General features: G+C 35.1%; 1 protein-coding gene across 1 annotated transcript in view; it reads right to left on the bottom strand.

Annotated features, from left to right (window-relative positions):
• Positions 1–20,883, bottom strand: part of LOC120413316 (serine/threonine-protein kinase 32A-like) — a 360,996-nt gene that overhangs the window by 114,483 nt on the left and 225,630 nt on the right. The window contains exons 5-6 of the mRNA XM_039574084.2: positions 14,549–14,619; positions 14,217–14,305 (exon numbers count right to left, since the gene is read on the bottom strand). Of these exons, the coding sequence (XP_039430018.1) occupies positions 14,217–14,305; positions 14,549–14,619 (160 nt within the window). The remainder of the gene's footprint in view (positions 1–14,216; positions 14,306–14,548; positions 14,620–20,883) is intronic.

Below are 20,883 nucleotides of genomic sequence, written 5' to 3'. Positions count from 1 at the left end.
AATGTTCAAAATTGCACTAGATTGCTTCAGATGATCAAGATTGTAAAAAAATCTTCAAGATGTATCAAATGTGTTCAAGATTATTCAAAATTGTACTAGATTACTCCAGATTGTCTAAGATTGTTCAAGATTGTTCTAGATTATTTAAGATTGTTCAAGATTGCTTCAGATTGTTTAAGATTGTTAAAAAATGTTCAAGAATTTTCAAAAATGTTTAAATACGTACAAAATTGATGCAGACTGTACACATTCCTACGACTGTTTAAGATTAAAAATGTTGAAGTTTTTGTAAGATTGTTATGACTGTTAATGAAAACTGAGGAATAATCAAGATTGTTCAAGATGCAGGTATGCTTCCAGTTGAGCTTTGAAGCTGAAAATGAGCTTAATTTTACTATTGTTTTGTGTTTTTTTTTCTTTCAAACATTTAACATGTCTGCTGACTTCAAAGCATTCAGGCTAATCTTACCTTTTTACATCTGTGCTTTTTGAAGCTTTTGAAAGCATTCCTCGCTTTTTCTTCAACTCTGTCCCAACCACCTGTTTTCATTGCATTCACCCACATTGCTATAGAAGCGCCGTCCCATTAAATGACGCTCACAGTGTGTCACGCGGAAAGCACCAGAAAAAAGTGCGCCTTGTTATCTTGTGCGAATTCCACCACGCGGCGCACTGCTGACAGACGGAAATAAACCGCAACCGCTTCTTTTATTATCCTTGCCACACTTCCATCCAACCCTCCTGCAAACGTTCATTGTGCCAACCAACGTCATTGTCGAGGCATCTTTCTTTTTTTTCTCGGTTTATTGCGAATGACGATTCGAGTCGACTCGACTCGACTCTGCTGGTGCTTTTGCCTTGAACTTTCGCAAAATCAAACTTGTTCTATCTTGTCACAATTTTACATATTTTTGACATTTACGAGAAAAAGGAATGTTGAAAAAGAAAATCGATGCCTTCCAAGCTGCGATGCCATTCGCAAAGTGAATCAAATCGATGTTTTTTCGACTTTTTTCGACGACGTGCCTCTCAAGTTGCGATGCTAACGGGAGGGCTTGAAAAATCGCCAAAAATTGAAATGAGCAAAATGCACCTAATTTGACTACGATCATAAATGTGACAAGTGAGCACAGCACAGTCTCGCTACTAATAACAGGAGACTTTGTCAAAGGAAGAAGCAGAGAGTTGTCTCGACGCATGTTTATGGCAGCTAGAAGCACTCAACTACCAACCAACAAAAGTGGTGTCGGGGTAAACCCGACTCTGTTGACGCTGTTAATATTATTGTTTTTATTTTTTTCTTTTCTCTATTGGTGACTGACAGAAGAGGGCATCAAGTTTTCCGGCAATTATGGATCTCATTTAAATTTTCTTAACTGATATTTTTGTTGACATTGATCAGTTTCAATAATTTTGATCTACATTTTCAACTTACTTTCGCTCTTTTACTATCGATCAAATTTATTTTAGAGCAACTTTTTGAGACATCGGGTAACGATTATTTTTATTTTTTTTTAATTGGAGGAAACTTTGTATGTTCTTTTACTATGACCAAAGAAGTAATTTTGAATCATTTGATCGGTTATGCAATTTTGGCAGCTGACCAAACAAAAAGGCTATTATAATATTCAAAAATCCTTATCATGAGAACGGATTTTCCAATCAATTAAGTGTCTTCGACAAAGTAATGAGCATTGCTTTGGCTTTCTCAAAAAAAAAAAAAAAAAATAAAATAAAATTTCCACACAAAAATTCGCAAAATACCGTTTTTGAAAATTTTCTTTTTTGTTTTATTAAGATGTCAAAGAATTTTTTGTTTTATTAAGTTGTCAAAGAATTGCAGCTGTTGAGCTATGGCATAATTTGGAGAAAAAATATTTGGTAGTGTTTACAATTTTTCCAAAAAATCAAAGTTTTTTGATAAGCAAGAAAAATTCGATAAAAAAATATTTTATATTAAAGATCAAAAATTAAATTTGCAACCAAACAGTAATTAACATAAGTTTCGATATGGTACATCAATTTCGAGTGTGCTAAAATTCATTTTTTCTAGAGAACTTACCATTTTTAATTTGTGGAACTCACGCCCAAGCCCTAAAAATGTGTTTTTTAAAAGATCACAAAATTCCTTATTTTGCTTCAAAGATATCACCAACACAGCTTAGATTTTTTAAGAGACGATAACTTTGATTTTGAATGCTAAAAAATCAAAGTATCGTGAGTTTTCGAATGAAACTGTTTTCAAAATTTTCAAATTTACCTCAACATTTGAAATCGCTTTTGAAATAAATTAAAAGTAATTGTAGTGAGGCCACCGTGAAATCTGGAGTTCGCTCAATTTTGCCAGGGGGAATTGCGCCATCAACACTTCACTACACAACGGTCTATTTTGGGCCGGTCTGGACGAAAGGATCTCCAAAACCCCACCCCGACCAAGCTTTGTGTAAGCATTTCGGACTTGGGACACTGTCTGACACGAAATCCTCCTGAAGAAGACTCAAACCAGAGAGTCGAAACGTCGAGTAATTTTGAAAAAAACGGTGTTTCATTTGCCCCGACTGTCACAGCCAACAAAAAGCAGAACCAGTATCTACAGTCGTTAAACTTGTCGTAAGTTTTCATTGATTTGTAGCTCGAAATTCCGGAAAAACCTAAAATTTTATAAAATATTTCAAAAATCACTGTCAGTTCCCGTTACTGAATTGTCAAAAATCGAGATGTCCCATTTTATGGAAAAATTAGTTTACTTTTCGAATCTGCATTAACTCCGAGAAGTATTTTTTCATTTGGGATTTTCTTTTTCTAATTATGGATTTTTTTCCATAACTGCACTCAAAAAGTTACCCTACAAAGTTACAAACAACACGTAAACCTATTGTTCGGCCAGGGGCCGACTCCGCGGGGACCAGAACCACCAACTCACCGATTCCTTCCAGCAGCAGACGAAGCGGACGACCAGCGGACCAGAGTTCGGGGCGGTATAAAAGAAAACACCGGATTCGAGTGCTCCGAGAGGCGACTTGCCTGCTCGGAGGCTTAAGTAGAAAGAGACCGTTTTATTGCACTTAACTTAAAATGTAACATTTGTTCTTAAATCTAATCACTTCTTCAATCACAGATCGTTCAAATTGTAAATAAACAAATGTCAAATCTACCCTACGTTGTGTTTGTGTATCAGTGTGGTGACATTAGTAATTCACCACACTGCTTTGGCGAGGGGTACTTGTTTACACAGTACAAAGAGGAGTTAGGGTGGAGTGGCCAATGGTTGGCTGCAACATACTCCCCGCCAAAAACGAATGTTTTTAAATTTGTGAATTGCTCTTTACATTCACTCACTGGGTCACAATGGTCGTTGGAAAATGGCCGAAGCCGCCATTTTGGATGAGGAAAAGGATTTTTGGGATGGGAAGGTTACCTTGCTTGCTGATTCCGTGGATACCTAATCCGAGAACAGCCGAACTGGATACTGCTCAGAGGTTGCAGACTCGGCAACCCCGGCCTTGTCTACTGGCAGCACAAGACCCGAATCTCCACTTCAGGAAGCAGCACAGCGAAGCCGGATGAGCCGCCGTAAGCCGAGGATGATGCTCCGGAGTACCCACTGCGGTCGTGGGTCACTCTGACACGGGAAACAGGGTTCCGCAGATGTCGAAAACGGGAGGCAGGGCTCCGCAAATGTCCACTCAGGCGGTGGACCGACCGAAAACGTTGGAGATCATCCGTGCGGGGTTGTCCAGCTGGCGTGGACCGAGACTTACGGGGTCAAAATCGGCGGGACGAGCGGCTTGTCGACGAGGACACTTGAAAAACAGTGATGGCGGCTTCTTCATCTTGGACAGCGATTCTGCGATGGCGTTATCTGTAGAAGAATGGCGTTGGTGCTCCGGCGAAGACCATCCTGGTCACGGCACCAATGTTCGGCCAGGGGCCGACTCCGCGGGGGCCAGAACCACCAACTCACCGATTCCTTCCAGCAGCAGACGAAGCGGACGACCAGCGGACCAGAGTTCGGGGCGGTATAAAAGAAAACACCGGATTCGAGTGCTCCGAGAGGCGACTTGCCTGCTCGGAGGCTTAAGTAGAAAGAGACCGTTTTATTGCACTTAACTTAAAATGTAACATTTGTTCTTAAATCTAATCACTTCTTCAATCACAGATCGTTCAAATTGTAAATAAACAAATGTCAAATCTACCCTTCGTTGTGTTTGTGTATCAGTGTGGTGACATTAGTAATTCACCACACTGCTTTGGCGAGGGGTACTTTTGTACACAGTACAAAGAGGAGTTAGGGTAGAGTGGCCAATGGTTGGCTGCAACACCTATAGATGTTATGGTACCAAAAGTTGTCTTTCAATTACGAAAATTTTGATATCCAAACATCTATAGGTCATCGCTAAAATTTTAAAGGTTTTTGAGAAAAATGACGAAAATTGACATTTTTCGAACCACCCTAGCACGATGTAGGGCACCCGAATGGCCAAACAAAAATAATACGGGTCGAATTATTTTGGCCAAGGAACCCCCAGAAAAATGTTGAGCCCGATCGGAGAACTTTTTTTTCGGTTTAGGCTCTTTTCAAATGGAATTGCTGTATAGGAAAAGTGCTTGACAGGGAGACGTCGTATTTGACAAACCCTTACTTTATCAAGTAAGGCCGTTGCAAATATTTTTCAAAGTTTAAGCCTCCCCTATTCATAATTAATCTAAAAATGTAAGGAGCAAAAAAATATTTTTAAAAAATCTTCAAAATGTCCATGAAAAAAGAAGTCTAATGAACTGAGACCAATGTAAAACGATTTTTTTCTACATTAATAATCATACTTAGCATGTTTGGGCTTGTTCAAAAATATTATGAATTTTTATGAAATTCCAATGTACAGCACTGCAAAAATGTTATTTTTCGCAACAAAAAAATGTGGAGAGGCAACTCACCGGACCCTACGTTGTGTTTTGTGCGGGAGGAGAGAGCGGCTTTACGGTAGGTATTTATAACACGCGCGTAAGTAAGTAAAATCGCACTTTATTTCTCCAGAAACGAACTAATTTTAATTTTATTTATTTTTAGCACTTCTGTCTTCAAAAGAGGTTGAATTTGGAATGACGACGAGAGTGACGAGACACATTTTGGTGGCTTGCCTCTGACAGCGCAGCGGTGCCAGAATTATGGGGCGAAAAATAATAAAGCCGGTCAGCACCAGCTATATTGTGGTGTTGACGGTGCTAACTGCAAAATACAAAGATCCTTTTAAGAAAGACTGGCTGACGCAACAAAATGTTAATTCTTAGATATTTTGAAGAAACTAATGCTGGCAAAACAACTGGACAGGTGTATAATGCATTTTAAAACGTCTTTTTCATTTAAATGTTGAAACCATGACCCGTAATTTCATGTTTTTACACATTTTAATTTTTTTGTTCAGTTATTTTGCAATCATTAATTTAAAAAAAAATGGAAGATTTCATGAAAACAAAATTTTTAGTGAAAAAAACATAAGCATCGATTTTTGCCTTCCTCACATTACTGAGGAAAGGCTATAAAATCACTCGAAAAATTAACTTCTTAATTTGACAACGTAGACCCACCTTCACGTATACATATCGACTCAGAATCATGTTCTGAGCAAATGTCTATGTGGATGTGTGTAGGTGGGTGGACAAAAAATTGTCACTCGATTATCTCCGGACTGGATGAACGGATTTTGACCGTATTAGTCTCATTCGGTCCGTCTTGGGGTCCCATAGGTCTCTATTTAAAATCAGCAAGTTTAGCAAAGTACTTCAAAAGTTATGCTAAAAAAACGATTTGAAAAAATATTTTTTGCCCCCTGATTTTTCGAGCCAACTTTGAAGGAGGGGGGAGAAAAAAAACTTTAAATAAAATTAAAAGTCTGAGACTATTTCTGTTAAGTAAGTTATGTACATGAGTTTTTGTCTGCTATTGCCAATAAAAAAATCGCATTTTGATAACTTCAAGAATACCTCTACAGATACAAGGTACGTTTGAAATGTCTTTTTTAAAATAATGTGCGGAATCGTTCATACACAAGTCAACCAGAATTAATTCAGTGCAGTTTTTAGAAGAATTGCCACACTATTTACTAATAAATAATCATTATTTAAAACACTGATTAAAGTGTGCTACCGTTGTATCCGGATTCCACGAACTTCAGCAATTAAATTATCATTACCATGCTAATTTAATCTGCAACACCAAATATGCCAGCCTGGAATAACAACGTGACCAAAATTCCATTTCTGCATCAAAAACCACTAAATTCATACTGATAAAGCCATAATCCAAATTCAAACGCCACTGCGGTTCGCACTCAATTTTGGCAACAACATCCAGGGTTCGCTTCCCACAAAAGAGCTTTCGCGGCAAAAAACATTCCTGACAAAGCATAATTACGCTCAATTATATCGACTCGCTCTCGCCAGTCAATGGAGGAGCATTTTCCCACCTTTTTTTCTCCTCACCCCCCTTGCATGGTGGGGCACAAACATTTTCAGGGTGACTGCCAAATTGACACCAACCCAATTTCCGCTTCCCCTCGAGCCATCGTGGAAAACTCAGCGGGAGGTCACCCCCCTTCAGCATCAGGTGGTATTTTGGTTGAGTAGGTGGGAAATTTCATGAAGCTGTGCGAGATTTTCGCCATCGTAACGCGAGAAGCGTTTTCAGGAGTTTTTTTTTTTTTGAAAATGTGGAACAAATAACGGTATTTTGTCTTGGTTTTGTTGGGAGATGATGCAGCTTTAATGAAGAAATTGTTGTGACTTGGAGCTGAGACCGCAAACAGGGAAACAATTCCAATAAAGTTTAATAGAAAAAGTAGTTTTTATTGACTTTTCTTCTCCGATAGTTTTCCTCGGGAACGCACTTCACTTCCTTCACAATCAAAGGGGACGACGACGAGCCAAGGATAGTTCCTGAACCGGTTGGGATTACATTCTGGTTATTCTTTGCTCCCAAGGGATCTCATGGAATATCAGTTGAGCCAGCCAGTAAAGTGGTTCTGGGCAAAAGTTGGACGTGCCACACCGTGGTTTGCTCCACAAGCGCTGCTTGTCATCAAGTTTGTCGCTCACTCACTCACAACCACTACCATTAAGGGAAAGGAATTCCCGGGAAATTTGTAATAAAAGTTTTAAACCGATAAAAGAGGATTAAAGTTCAATTGTTGAATGAAACGTATGTTGGCAATAATTATAATTGATTTTATATATGATTATAATTATTATTGAATTTAAGCAAATAAAATAAAAGATTTAAAATTTTAAAACTTAAAAACACCTTTTGCCTTTTTCACTGAGGTAAGGCTATAATCCTGCTATAAAATTGAACTTTTTATTTAAAGCTCGAAAACCCACCTTGATGTATACCCGCATAATCAAAAACCATCGGGGGAATAGTCCAAACTATATTACTACTAAAAGAGATGTAGTTACCACATACTTAACCATTATCATATAGTTACGGCACTATACAAAACCATAACGAAACTGATCGTCAAATGATGACGTTTTTATTGAAGTAAATCTAATGATTCTAACTATTTTTGAACTATTTGGGGTACAATAACCTTACACTAAACAGTTCGGATTGTTTAGACAACGTGACTCAACGAAAAAATGTACAAGTCCAAATAGTTCAAACAATTTATCAACTTTTTTGAGAACGATATAGCAAAATTCCATAGATTTTTATAGTCAGAACCTGTAAGAACTAAAAACCTACTATAAATGCTATAGTAGAACACAATTGATGGCGGCCACATTTTTTTCGATAAGTTTGTATAATCCAAATAATTTGTCAACTTACATGAAGTAAAATTACTATACACCATACTATTTTGAATTAAAAATTTCTATAAGTCCAAATAGTTCAAACAATATTTCAACAGTATGGAGTACAATTACAGTTTGTTATATAATCCAACTATATGTTAAACGATTGGTACAAAAATTTCAACTTTTATCAAGTAAATTGATCACAGTCGATTCCTCTGGATGATAGAGAACCTTCAACACCCCCACTTCTCCTCAGATTATCAGAAAACTCCCCAAAAGAAGAAAAATGTTACGAGGGCTCATGAAATTGACTTTCACTTTTCCAGAAAAAGTAGGCATGCTGTTCTTACCATACACCAAAAATATGTGTACTACATGGTGGACTATTACTGTTCACTATAAAATGAGTCAATTGTTTGGACTACTTGGACTTATCGAAAAATACTTGCCCCCGAGCTTGCTCCCTTCTAACACAACATGTCACCAAAACCACTGAAAAACCACCAACAGATATAGATCAATCGGATAAGGCGGCAGCAGTTCGGCAGCAACGTAAATAACATCACATATAATGGCGGTAAACATTCTCCAACTATCGATAGAACTTAAAAATCAAATTTGATTATATCCGAAGTAGTTATCACAACAATTGTAGGGTTCATTTTTGCGGTCTTTTTTAAAGTGTCGGCAAAGTAGTGTCGGTAAAGTAGTTTTTCAGAAACTATATAGGGAATAGTCAATTTTTTGGGCAATGACTATCTGACGTAAAATCCAAGTTTATAAAAATATTTACATATGTATGAAAACCTCATATAGTTTTCTGCCTAACAACTAATTTCTCATATAGTAAAATCGACCAAAACTATTTTGGGAATGGAATTAATGGTTTGATATATCGTACATATATAGTTGGGTTACAATTTAATGAATAGTAGAGACCATTTGATAGATAGTTGATTAACTATTTGTCATAAAGTAGTTATATAGTTCATGACTATGCGGGTACATATCGACTCACAATCGAAAACTGAACAAATGTCTGTGTGTATGTGTGTGTGTATGTATGTGTGTATCACGGACGAACGGACATGACACCAGCATTTTGATTTTGAAGCTGGTCTTCTTTTTCCTCTTCTTATTATTTTTCTCGGCTTGCCTTCAGAACGCGAGCGCAAATGTCAAAACAAAATTTGACAGTTTGCTCCACTTGACAGTTTGCTTTCCGAGTTTGGTTCGGAATCGTAAATTTGCGTGTTGCGTTGCGTGTTCGTTTGTGGTCGTAGCAAATTTAAATAAAATGGGACGGGAATGCGAGGTTTTGACGTGTTCCAACAATAAAGCGAAACGGAATGGAGCTTCATTCATAAAATTTCCACTGGATCCTGCTATTTCTCAGCAGTGGGTGGAGTTTTGCGACTCAGAAGAGCTATCACACACCTACAGAGCGCAGGGAGGTCGTGCCTTGATCAACCGCAAAATCTGCTCGGTTCATTTTGCGGAAGAAGATTTCCGGATTCGGGGTCGACCAGACCGAGGGCTTCGATTCGGGACCGTTCCGCGAATTGTTGGCTGTTCATTTCTTCCCTCCCATGTGGCTCAGGCTGAAACAAGCAGTTTTGTGGGAAAGGATTTACGGCATCTTGGACCGGGCCAAGGGTAAGATTTGCTTTTTTATTTAGAAGATTTTTTTTTCTTAAATGTATGCTTGCAGACTTTAGTTTGGAACCGTTCCGCGGATGTTGGTGGACGACGAAACAAGCCATTTTGCGCAAGAGGTTATCCGGCTTCATGGGCCGGACTAAGGGTATGATTTGCCTGGCCATGTAAACAATTTTTTTTCTAAATAAATATGATTTGCAGCCTTCAGTTTGGAACCGTAACGCTAATACAGGAACTAACCTAGACCTGCTTCCTACGTTCGTTGAACCCGAGGACGAGATGAACGAAGACCCCACCAGCCAAGTTGCCCTTAGACATGCGAGCGAGTTGAATGATGACCTTGGTGGCCCATGTGTCCAGGAGGACAAAGAAACGTGGACCGGCAACTCTAACAGTACGATCAGTCCAGATGGCGAGGACGTGTTTAACGGCAACCCGCTTTGTATAGCAGAACTGTCTGTTTTCATCTACGTCCACAACTGATACGTGCGCCCCGGAAGCCATTGGTGCATTGAAAAGTGAACCCTCGATCGTGCTAGAAGGCGTGGATGGGACAATCGAATATCCAGAGTACTCGTACGCCCTGGATGCCAGGTGGGGGTCGAGCAAAGAACTCAGCAGTGCGATCATCCCTGAGGCAGAAGGCGGGCTGAGCTCCTGTGGCGTGTCTACCGGAAACGCCTAGCAACCGAGCCTAATCATCATATTTGTTGAGCAAATAAAAAAATGTTGGAAAATCTAAACTGCATTGCGTTTTATTTCAACAAACCAAACCTCAATAGAGAGAGATAACTCACTGACAGACTGCCTCACCTACAAACGCCTACAAGAACAAATTCACGTGACGGAACAAACGTTCGGTAACCTTTCGCAAAAAAACCAATCAACAAAATAAACTGAACTTACTAAATTTAACATAAACTTTGCACATTCTGCTTGTTTTGTTTACTTTTATATTTATGATTCGCTCCAGATAGTATTGTTGATATCAATCAAAAATGAACAACTAACGTTCACCGCAAAAAGAACTGCGCGCAATGTAAAGCTATTGGTAGCGGATAATGTACAGACGTTTTTCAATCACCGCAGCATTACAACATTTTGACGGAAAGTGGAATATCATCAAAACAAATATAGTTCGCCAACGGGAGCACAGACGGCGCTAGTGTTTCATCGCGGTTTTAACGTATTTTTATTCGGCCGAAATTTGAATTTTGCCTCAGAAAAATGAGTCAAATTTGTTCGTGGTGTCATGTCCGTTCGTCCGTGTGTGTATGTGACCAATAATGTCACGCAGTTTTCTCAGCACTGGCTGAACCGATTTCGACCAAACCAGTTGCATTCGACTTGGTTTAGGGTCCCGAAAAAAAAAAACGAAACTATTGGCACTACGCCCCCCGGGGCATGGCCTTCCTCTAACGTGGGATTTCTGCTCCAGCGCCTCTGACGAGACAGGAGAAACCGGGACCGACGTTTTACTTCACCATCCGATAGAAGCTCAGTGGACAAGGCGGGAATCGAACCCGCGTCTCATAGCATCATCGGGATCGGCAGCCGAAGCCGCTACCCCTGCGCCACGAGGGTCCCAGGGTGCTATTACGGTGCTATTGAATGGTTTGAATACGGGTCCCATACGGTGCTATTGAATGGTTTGAAGTTTCGATAAGTAGTTCAAAAGTTATGTACAAAAATGTGTTTTCGCATATTTTCGGAAGTTGAATAAATGGCAGTAAATTGAACCAAACATCATCATGTTATACATCGTTAGTTAGGTAATTGAGAGACCTTTCCAATGAGTTCAAAACATTGATAATCTGGCAACCCTGTCTCGAGTTATAACCACTTAAGTGATATTTTTGTACTTTTTTATAGCAAGATCTCACTTAAATGTATGTAAACAATGTCCGGATCCATCATCCAACCCATCGTTGATTAGGTAATCAAAAGACCTTTCTAATGAGTCTAAAATATTGACGATCTGGCAACCCTGTCTTGAGTTCTGACCACTTAAGTGATATTTAAGTACTTTTTTTGTGGCCGGATCTCACTTAAATGTATGTAAACAATGTCCGAATCCATCATCCGACCCATCGTTGGTAAGGTAATCGAAAGACCTTTCCAATGAGTCTAAAATATTGACGATCTGGCAACCCTGTCTCAAGTTCTGACCACTTAAGTGATATTTTTGTACTTTTTTGTAGCCGGATCTCACTTAAATGTATGTAAACAATGTTCGAATCCATCATCCGACCCATCGTTGGTTAGGTAATTGAAACACCTTATCAACGAGTCTAAAATATTGACGATCTGGCAACCCTGTCTCAAGCTATGACCACTTAAGATGCCACTTATGAGCCCTTTAGTGATATGTGTGTTTTTTGTATTCTGGAACTTAACGAAATCAGACGAAATTTGTGTCCAAACCCATCATATCACATATCACCCATATCACATAAACTTCAAAAAATATTTACAGCGGCCTAAGATTTATTTCCAGTTGCTTTAGAAATTTATATTTAAAGAAATAAATTGACTTTCTTCATTAAGTATTTTTTTCTAGAGCATTTTCAAATATTTCGTTCCAAAAAAATTAGAAAATGTATAAATTTCGGGAGTTCGGGAAATACTTGTTTACGGGAAATCCAGGGAATTTCCGGGAAATATTTTCCCGGGACGGGGCATTGGACGCTCTAGAGGCTGGTCATACAAAATGTGTATATATCTTGAGAAGGGATGATCGATTTGTTGTCTTCGACAAAGTTGAAGGTTATGATTGGGATTTTTTGGAAGAAAAAAGTACACGGAGACATACGATTTTTTATTTATCTTTTTATAATTTACTAAAAGTTAAATGCCCGAAATACGCACTTTTCAATTTTCGATGATCAAAATGATTTTTAGGGTTGTCAAATCTGGTGCAGCAGACATGTTTTTTTGAATCGCTTTTTTTTTTGGAAAAAAAAAACAAAAAACAACAATTTCGAAAGAAAAAAGAAAAAAAATGTCAATGCTTTAACTAACTGCTTTTTACGTCACAGCGTGAACAGATAAGATGTGTGGTGGAATAAATATACAAACATAAAAAAGACAATATTTTTTGAAAATGTAGCAAGTTTTAAAGTATGAATATTCAAAATTGTGAACAAATAGCATATTTTTCGAAAATACTCAAATTTGAAAAAAATTCAATATGGGTATCAAAAGAAGCTAAATTTTGTTTGTGTTTTCACTTTATTCGAGTTTTTCTCTGTTGAAAACAAAAAATTTCATAAAATAACGTATGTTTTTAAAAATACTCAAATTTGCAAAACAGGTTTCGCTTTGTTTGAAACCCGTTTTGCAAATTTTGAAAATTTGAGTATTTTTGAAAACATACGTTATTTTATGAAAATTTTAGTTTTCAACAAAAAATACTCTAATAAAGTGAAAATGCATACAAAATTTAGCTGAAAATATAGAAAATTTGAGTATTTTCGAAAAATATGATATTTTGTTAACAATTTTGAGTATACTTTGAAACTTACCACATTTTCAATAAATATATTCTTTTCGATGTTCATGGGTATCAACATATTCCAAATTATTAAAATTTGAGTACTTTCGAAAAATATGGTATTTTATGAAAATTTTAGTACTTCCAATAAAACATTAAAAATTTGAAAATTCTGTACAGATTTCGCTTTGTTTGCATTTTTTTGAAAACTTTTCGTATTTTCGAAAAAACAGGATTTTGTTGAAATTTGATGCTTTCAATCAATAAAAACTCTAATGATGTGAAAATGCAAACGAAATTTCGCTTAGTTTGATACCCATATTGTAAAGCTTAATTTTTTAAAGTATTTTCGAAAAGTACGGTATTTTTTGAAATGTTTAGTTTTCAACAGAAAAAAACTCTAATAATGTGAAAAGCATACATAATTCCACTTGATTAATCATACTTTAAATTTTTCTACATTTTCAAAAAATATATTTTTAGTAAAAGCGTTGAATTTATATCATAATACAGTTGAATTAAGTCATTTTCAGAAAAAAATTAAAATTAAGTTATCGTCCATTGTCGGTGATAAGATTATCGTCGATAGAATTATCGAAATGACGATAATCGTTATTGTTAGACGATAATACTAAACCGACAATTTTATCGATTAGTTACTTTGTTATTATTTTCAAACATTTACGAACCCATTTTGTATGACCAGCCCCCAAAATTGAATGGAAACATGGAGACCATCCACAAACCACGTGGACACTTTTTTGGAAATCTGAACCCCCCTGCCCCCCCCCTTCCCGTGGAAAATTGTCCATACAAACCATACAAAAAAAAACTATTTTGTATGGATCGTGGACAATCGCCAACACCCCCCCCCCCTTCCCCCCTCCAAGGTGTCCACGTGGTTTATGGATGGTCCTTATGGAAAACTGATGATGAATTGTTTTTTCTTTTGCCTTAGGGTTTACATGGACAAAATATTTTTCAAACAACAAAAAAAAAAATTGAAATAACGAAAAAAAATTGCGAAGCTGTAGAAATATGTTCAAATAATAAATGAAGAAATTTTATTAGATTAATCAAGAATGCTCTTCTTGATTGTTTTATCATTAATATGTACGTGTCCCTTAACCACAATACAATCCAAATGCCCGTGCAACCGTTAAGTCGAGCTGCGCGACGCTATTCAAATTGTATTCCATTTATTCTAGATCGCAAAATCGAACCCACCAAACCCCCCCCCCCCCCCTCTCCCATCTTTAAAACTACTCACCTGTGCACGACGCGATGCTTCTGCAGGTAGTCCAGGGCGGAACCGATCTCACACACCAGTAAGGCAACGCTGGCTTCCGAAAATTCCACCTGCAAAATGGTCCAGGTTGGCCGCAGGTCACGTACGGGCACGATTTCGTTGAGTAGAATCAAATTTTGCAACCGCACGCGGAAATACATGGAAGTGGCAAATATTAGTGGGCATTACTATGAGGTTACAGCGCAGGTCCGATAGTTTGACACGCAGTTTTGAGTTTCCTTTGCGAGAGTGAAGCTAATTTAATGCCAAACCATCAGAGTTTCACTGTCGTTGAAAGAGTTGTCGGTCATTACCTGATGGTTCAAATGGTACCGCAAATCACCACCGGCCAGCAGGTCGCACACCATAAAGAGGTCCTCCTCGTCTGCAAAAGTGGTCAAATGAAGCGTGTTGTTATTTCCTCTGTTTGAGCACTGTTGGTAATTAATTATGTTTCAATTTGTGATAAATTGTTGGTTGTTCAGTTGGTTTTGCGGCAAAAACCACAATAATATGACGAGGCGAGAGCTGGATAATTTGCAACGTGGTTTTGTTTTGTTCCAGTTTCAACAGTAGTTTTTTTAATTCTACAGTCAAAGGTAAATATTTAGTAGTGCGTTTGGTTATTAATTATCCCAGTACCGTGCTAAAACTGGTGGAATGCCGTTATTGGTCACCCATTGAAAATTTTAGTATGCAAAAAGTGGTTGAATAATTAAATAGCTGTTGACATTTTTTTTATTTATTCACAAACAACGAACAATCAACATCAAATGGTTAATTACAGTACGATCAAAGTGATTTCAAACAGCATTAAATGGTTAACTAATATTGAACATCAAACAGGACTAACTAGAGTTACTATGAGAAGAAAAAAATAAAATTATATTTTATTTGCAAAATATTATAGGATCAAATATTGCCTTATTCTTTTTTTGCCTTGCATTGCATGCGTGCAACCGTCAATTGTGTGCAACTGCGATGAATTCAAAACAGCCGGGGTGAGTTTTCGACAATTCATATTGACCAACCTTATTATTTCTGTGAATCTGAAAATCTTCGATCAAACTTTGTGGTTCTCTTTGAAAAGTTGTAACTATTTCATCAAAAATTGCATTTTTTTTAGCTTTTATGAGCAAACGCATCAGCACACACAAATACAAACAAACTAAAAAAAAAATAACAAAAAAAAAAAACAAACCAAGAGCCAAAACAGATAAACAGCAAACAAAAAAAAATGAAATAAAAAAAAGGAATCCAAAAAAGACAGAAAAGAAAAACACAAAAAAAATAACAATGTCAAAAAACAAGAACTAAGAACAAAAATGTAAAAAAATAACGGCAAACCAAAACAAAAAACTAAAACTCAAAAACAAAAAAAAATAAACAAATGCCAAAAAAAAAGTTAAAAAAGCCGGACGATCAATAAACAGATGAGCCAATAAACATTAAAAAAAACTTAAAAATATAGAAAATCAAAAAATAATTCAAAAAATTAAAAAAAAACAGGTAAGCCAAAATATTTAAAACAAAAACCGAAAAACACGACAAAATTTAAACGGAAAGTCAAAAACTACAACCAAGAAACCGAAAACCAAAAAATCCAAAACCAATAAAAAACAAAAACAAAGCAAAATAAGTCAGATACACAACAAAATTAATCGTAAAAAATATATATCCAAGGCAACAAAATTTAAAAACAAAAAACGATATAACATAAAACGGAAAAATCAAAAGAGTTATTCAAAATCCGTAAGAGTCATACTTTTTGAAATCTAATCCGAGAAATTACAAGCCATGGTTTCAACAATTCAGTGAATAAAAGTGTTTTAATATGCGTGATACATCTGTGCAGTTGTTTTGCAATCATCAATATCCTAAATTACTAAGTAGGGGAAGGTGGGGCAAGACGACCATATGGGGCATGAGAAACAATCGCTAGTAAGGCCGTAATTTTTAAAATTTTGATTATTTCCAGTATGAGGAATTGTTGCTAGCAATGCAATTAGCTGATTCTACTACCGCATAACCACCAAAACGACGTTAACGCCACGGGGCATAATATTGAATGAAGTTTTTTTTTCAAAACCTTTGTTTCCTTATAATATTTGGAAAGTACAAAATAAGGCTTAGGGTTCGTTTTAAGGCTCATTTTATCAAACTGCTATTTTTCCTAGATCAGTAGTGTCCTTATCAATGACTTGCACTCATTATAAAGTATGATTTATGTTTTAATTATTTTTGTAGAGAGTTTTTAAAAAATCTTGTTTAAGTGGGGCAATTGTACCATATGGATTTTTAGTATGAAAAAAATACGAATTGCTGCAGAAACATATTTTATTGTGAAAAAATACATAAAAGTTCTTAAAAACTGATATTCAATTGTTAAAAAAAAAACCATACACGATATAATAATTATATCATGAAAATTTACTATTTATCATCTAAGTAATATTATTTTCGTAAAAACGGTCAATTTTTTATTTTTTACATTAAAAACAGATATTTTTTAAAACTTGTTCTATCAAAGTCTCATTCCAGACCTGGAATAAGATGATTCCAATAAATCCGACAGATTTTTTAACGTTTTTAATGGGTTATAACGAGCATTTCCTTAGCTTGTTACACTTGCCCCACTTTCTCCTAATGCCGATTTTTTGCGAAAAGAAAAGTTTATGCAATGCTGATTATAGGAATTTCATTAAAAAAATCAAAATATTTTTCAACGAACCCAAACATGCTAAATATGATTATCATTGCAGAAAATGCATTTTGGAATGTTTTGGGTTGATTTAACTTCTTTGTTGATTTAAATTTTTGAGTCCGTTGCAAATATATTTTAATTTTGGCACCTGAATTATCAGGTGCCAAAACAAATATTTTCAAAAAAAAAAAATCAAAATTTACATGAAAATAGAAGTCTAATCAACGAAAAACAATCTAATATGCATTTTTTCTGTATAAATAATAATATTTAGCATGTTTGGGTTTGTTTAAAAATGTTTTGAATTTTTATAAAGTTCCAATGTACACCGCAAAAAATATCTTTCGAAAAAAAAATCAATTTTCGTCAATACTTAGATATTTTGGAAACTAATGATGGTAAACAAACTGGACAGGTGTATTTTAAAACACTTTTTTCATTAAAGTGTTGAAACCATGCTTGTAATTTAAATTTTTATTTTTTATTCTTTTTGCCCCCCGCCCCCACGACTTTGTTCAGAATCGAGGGACATAAACTGCAAAAAATATTAGGAACGTTGTTTTGTCTCCTTATTCTTTTAGACCAATTCAAAAAGGAGTGGGAGGGGGAGGGGGCTGGGCGACACTAACTTTGAAAAAAATGTACAACGTCATAAAACTGTAAAGAAAAATGAAAATCTAAATACAAAATCCAAAAAATCTGAAATTTTAAATAAACAAATTATAGAAAGCCAAAAATCCAATAAACAGAAAATCACAGACAGAAGAAAAAAAAATCTGAAAAATAACAAAAAACAAAAAAAAACAACGCGAAAAACCAAAAATTGTTTAATCAAAACCATTAAATAAAAAAAAAAAACCAAAAAGAAAAAACCTATCAACCATAAAACCAGAAAACAAACAAAAATGACAAAACCAAAAAATCCTACAAAAAAAAAATACAGCAAAAAATAAAAAAAAATCAAGGGGCCACGAGGAACGAAAAACAAAAATTAAAGAACATTACAACAAAAAACAACTCTTTAACAAAAAAAACGCAAAAAAGACATAGACAAAAAATACCAAAGGTCCAAAATACCGAAAAACTATAAAAATTAGCAAATAAAAAAAACGAAACCCTTAAACTATGAACCAATAAAAACCAGACACATTAATTAAACCTACAAAAACAACAAAAACCAACCACTCAAAACCCGAGAAGCCGAAAAGTCCAAAATAAATACAAAAGAGCAAAAACTCAAAACCAACAGCATCCAAGAAAACATAAACCAAAAAAAAAACAAAAAAAAATAGAATCCCAATGAACCAGAAACCAGAAAACCAAAAAAATCAAAATACCAAAAAGCGATAAACCGCAAAACCAAAAACCCAGGAAAATCTTAAAGCCAAAAAAACGAACGACAACGATATTTAAAAATAAAAATAGAAGACCAAAAAAACGCAAATTAACAATGAAAAAACATAAACCAATAATTGAAAAATTCAATAAATCAAAAATCAGAAAACAATAAAAACAAACCAAAAAACTCAAAACACCAAAAAACAAAAAAAAACAAAAAAACAAAAAATGAAAACAAAAACCAATAAAAAAACAAAAGTAAAAAAAACAAAATAGCAAAAAGCCAAAAAAAACAGAAAAAAAATAGAAACAAAAAGCCCAAAACCAACTAAATATTATCATTTGTATATTTAACATAATTGAAAAAAATCCAGAAATGTCCCCGTATTACTTAGATGGGCATTAGACCATTAAAAATGTTATTGGTTCCACAGTTGATTTAAAAAATCTTAGTACAAAAAAGCAATAAACCACAAAACCATAAATCTTAAAATCAAAACGAAAAACCCAAAAAGTAATAGAAGACCAAAAAACCGAAAAACAGCAATCTAAAAAAAACCAAAAAATCAAAAAAATAAAAAATCAGACAACCAAAAAATCAAAAGGCATAAAAAACGATAAAAGCTCAAAATTGAAAAAAATCAAACAGCAAAAAAAATATAAAGAAAACCCATAAAACCAAAATATCTTTAAACAAAAAAAAAAACGACCAAAAAACTCAAAACACCAACAAACCAAAAAAACTAAAACCAAAAATCTTAGAAACCAAAAAACCAAAAAAAAAACAATAAGCCCAAAAGTAAAAAAAGAAAACAAAAAAAAACAAAACCCAGAAAACAAAAATTTAAATCAACTCAATATTATGTATTTTTTGTTTATTTAACCTGATTAGAACCAAAAAACCAGAAATGTCCCCGTCTTTCTCTGATGGGCATTAGACTAAAAGAAAAAGAGTTGTTGGTGTTAAAGTTGATTTAATGTCATACCCAAATTACTGCAAATTAATGGAAAATATAGATATTTCGAGATTTTTTTTTATTTTTTCAAACACAATCACAAGCAACATTACTGGTCTCCACCAACTCACACGAAATCGGAAAAGCTGCCTCGACCCCTCTTCGATTTTCGTGAAACTTTGCTCTGGTAATTTTAGTCCCTGATCACGAATCCGAGGTCCATTTTTCGATATCTCGTGACGGTGGGGCGGTATTTTTCTGTATTTTTATTTTTCTGGATTTTTACTAAGACACGTTTTTCAGGGTTACATTTTAGAGTGTAACAATATTCTATAAAATTGTAGAGCAGACAAAAACAAAAATTTTGTGATGCAGACATAAGGGGTTTGCATGTTTTCTTCACGAGTTAGGCTGGTACAAATATTTTTAAAAGTTTTTGTCACCCCCCCCCCCACCCTTTCCAAAATTGGCCCGAAAAAACAGGAGGCAAAAAAAATATTTTTACAATAAATTTCATAATTTCAATGAAAATTCAAGTGCAACCAGCTGAAATCAAATTAAAATACATTCTTCTGCGTTTAAAATCATTTTTAGCATGTTTGGGTTAATTAAGATTTTTTGAAAATTTTCGATGCCAAATCTTTTTTTTCGATACAATTTTTGTTTTTGTCAGATCTTAGATTTTTTGAAAACTAATGATTGTAAAACAACTGAACTAGTGTAAAATGCATTTTAAAACACTTTTTTCATTTAAATGTGAAGACTATGGCTTGTTATTTAAATTTTTATATTTTTTTTATTTTTTCGCCCCCCCCCCTTGACCTCGGCCAGGGCCGAGGGACAAAAACTTTTTTAAATATTTGCATCGGCCTTATCGGAATTTTACAAAAAAGTTTTTTGAAAAAGTTATGATTTTGACCATTTTTGAACAGTTTTTCGATTTTTTATCCCCAAAAACTCAATCGTGTGCTTTTGAAAGTATTTTTTTGCTTTTGAAAGTATTTTTTTCGGAATGTTTAGCTAATTTTGCATAAGAATGACCCCTTGGACGATTGTTGTGGCTTGAGCACTGCTTGTATGTGGGGATCAGGGTTGCCAGGTTGCCAGATAAATCTGGGAATGAATGAGATTTTTCAAGTGTCTGCCAGAATAAAGATTCACCCTTCTCTGTGCCAGATATTGACAGATTTTGCCAGATTTTTCACTTTATGCCCATTTTGAACAATCTTTTGATTTAAATGAACGAATATAATTGAGAATAGAATGTGTAATTCTTAAATAAAATACAAATTCAACATTTTTGAGGCCATATAATCAGTTAAACCATCTGAACTCTAAACATTTTTGAATTAATTTATATCCTCCCTTTTTTTACCATTCAGATTAGTTAGATTTTCGTCTGCCAGATTTTTCCAGATTTTTAATAGATACTTTGCCAGATTTTTCAAATTTTGACCTGGTAACCCTGGTGGGGATTTTTCAAAACTAAAAAAAAAACTGGATACACTCACTCATCACAAAAATATTTTTTTGAAACAAAATCCAATTCTTGCCATGCACGAGTTACAACAATCGTCCAAGGAGTCATTCTTATGCAAAATTAGCTGAACATTCCGAAAAAAAATACTTTCAAAAGCGCACATTAAACATT

This window comes from Culex pipiens, chromosome 1 (assembly GCF_016801865.2).
Source record: "Culex pipiens pallens isolate TS chromosome 1, TS_CPP_V2, whole genome shotgun sequence".
Lineage (NCBI taxonomy): Eukaryota > Metazoa > Arthropoda > Insecta > Diptera > Culicidae > Culex > Culex pipiens.
This window is presented reverse-complemented; position numbering and strand designations above follow the sequence as displayed.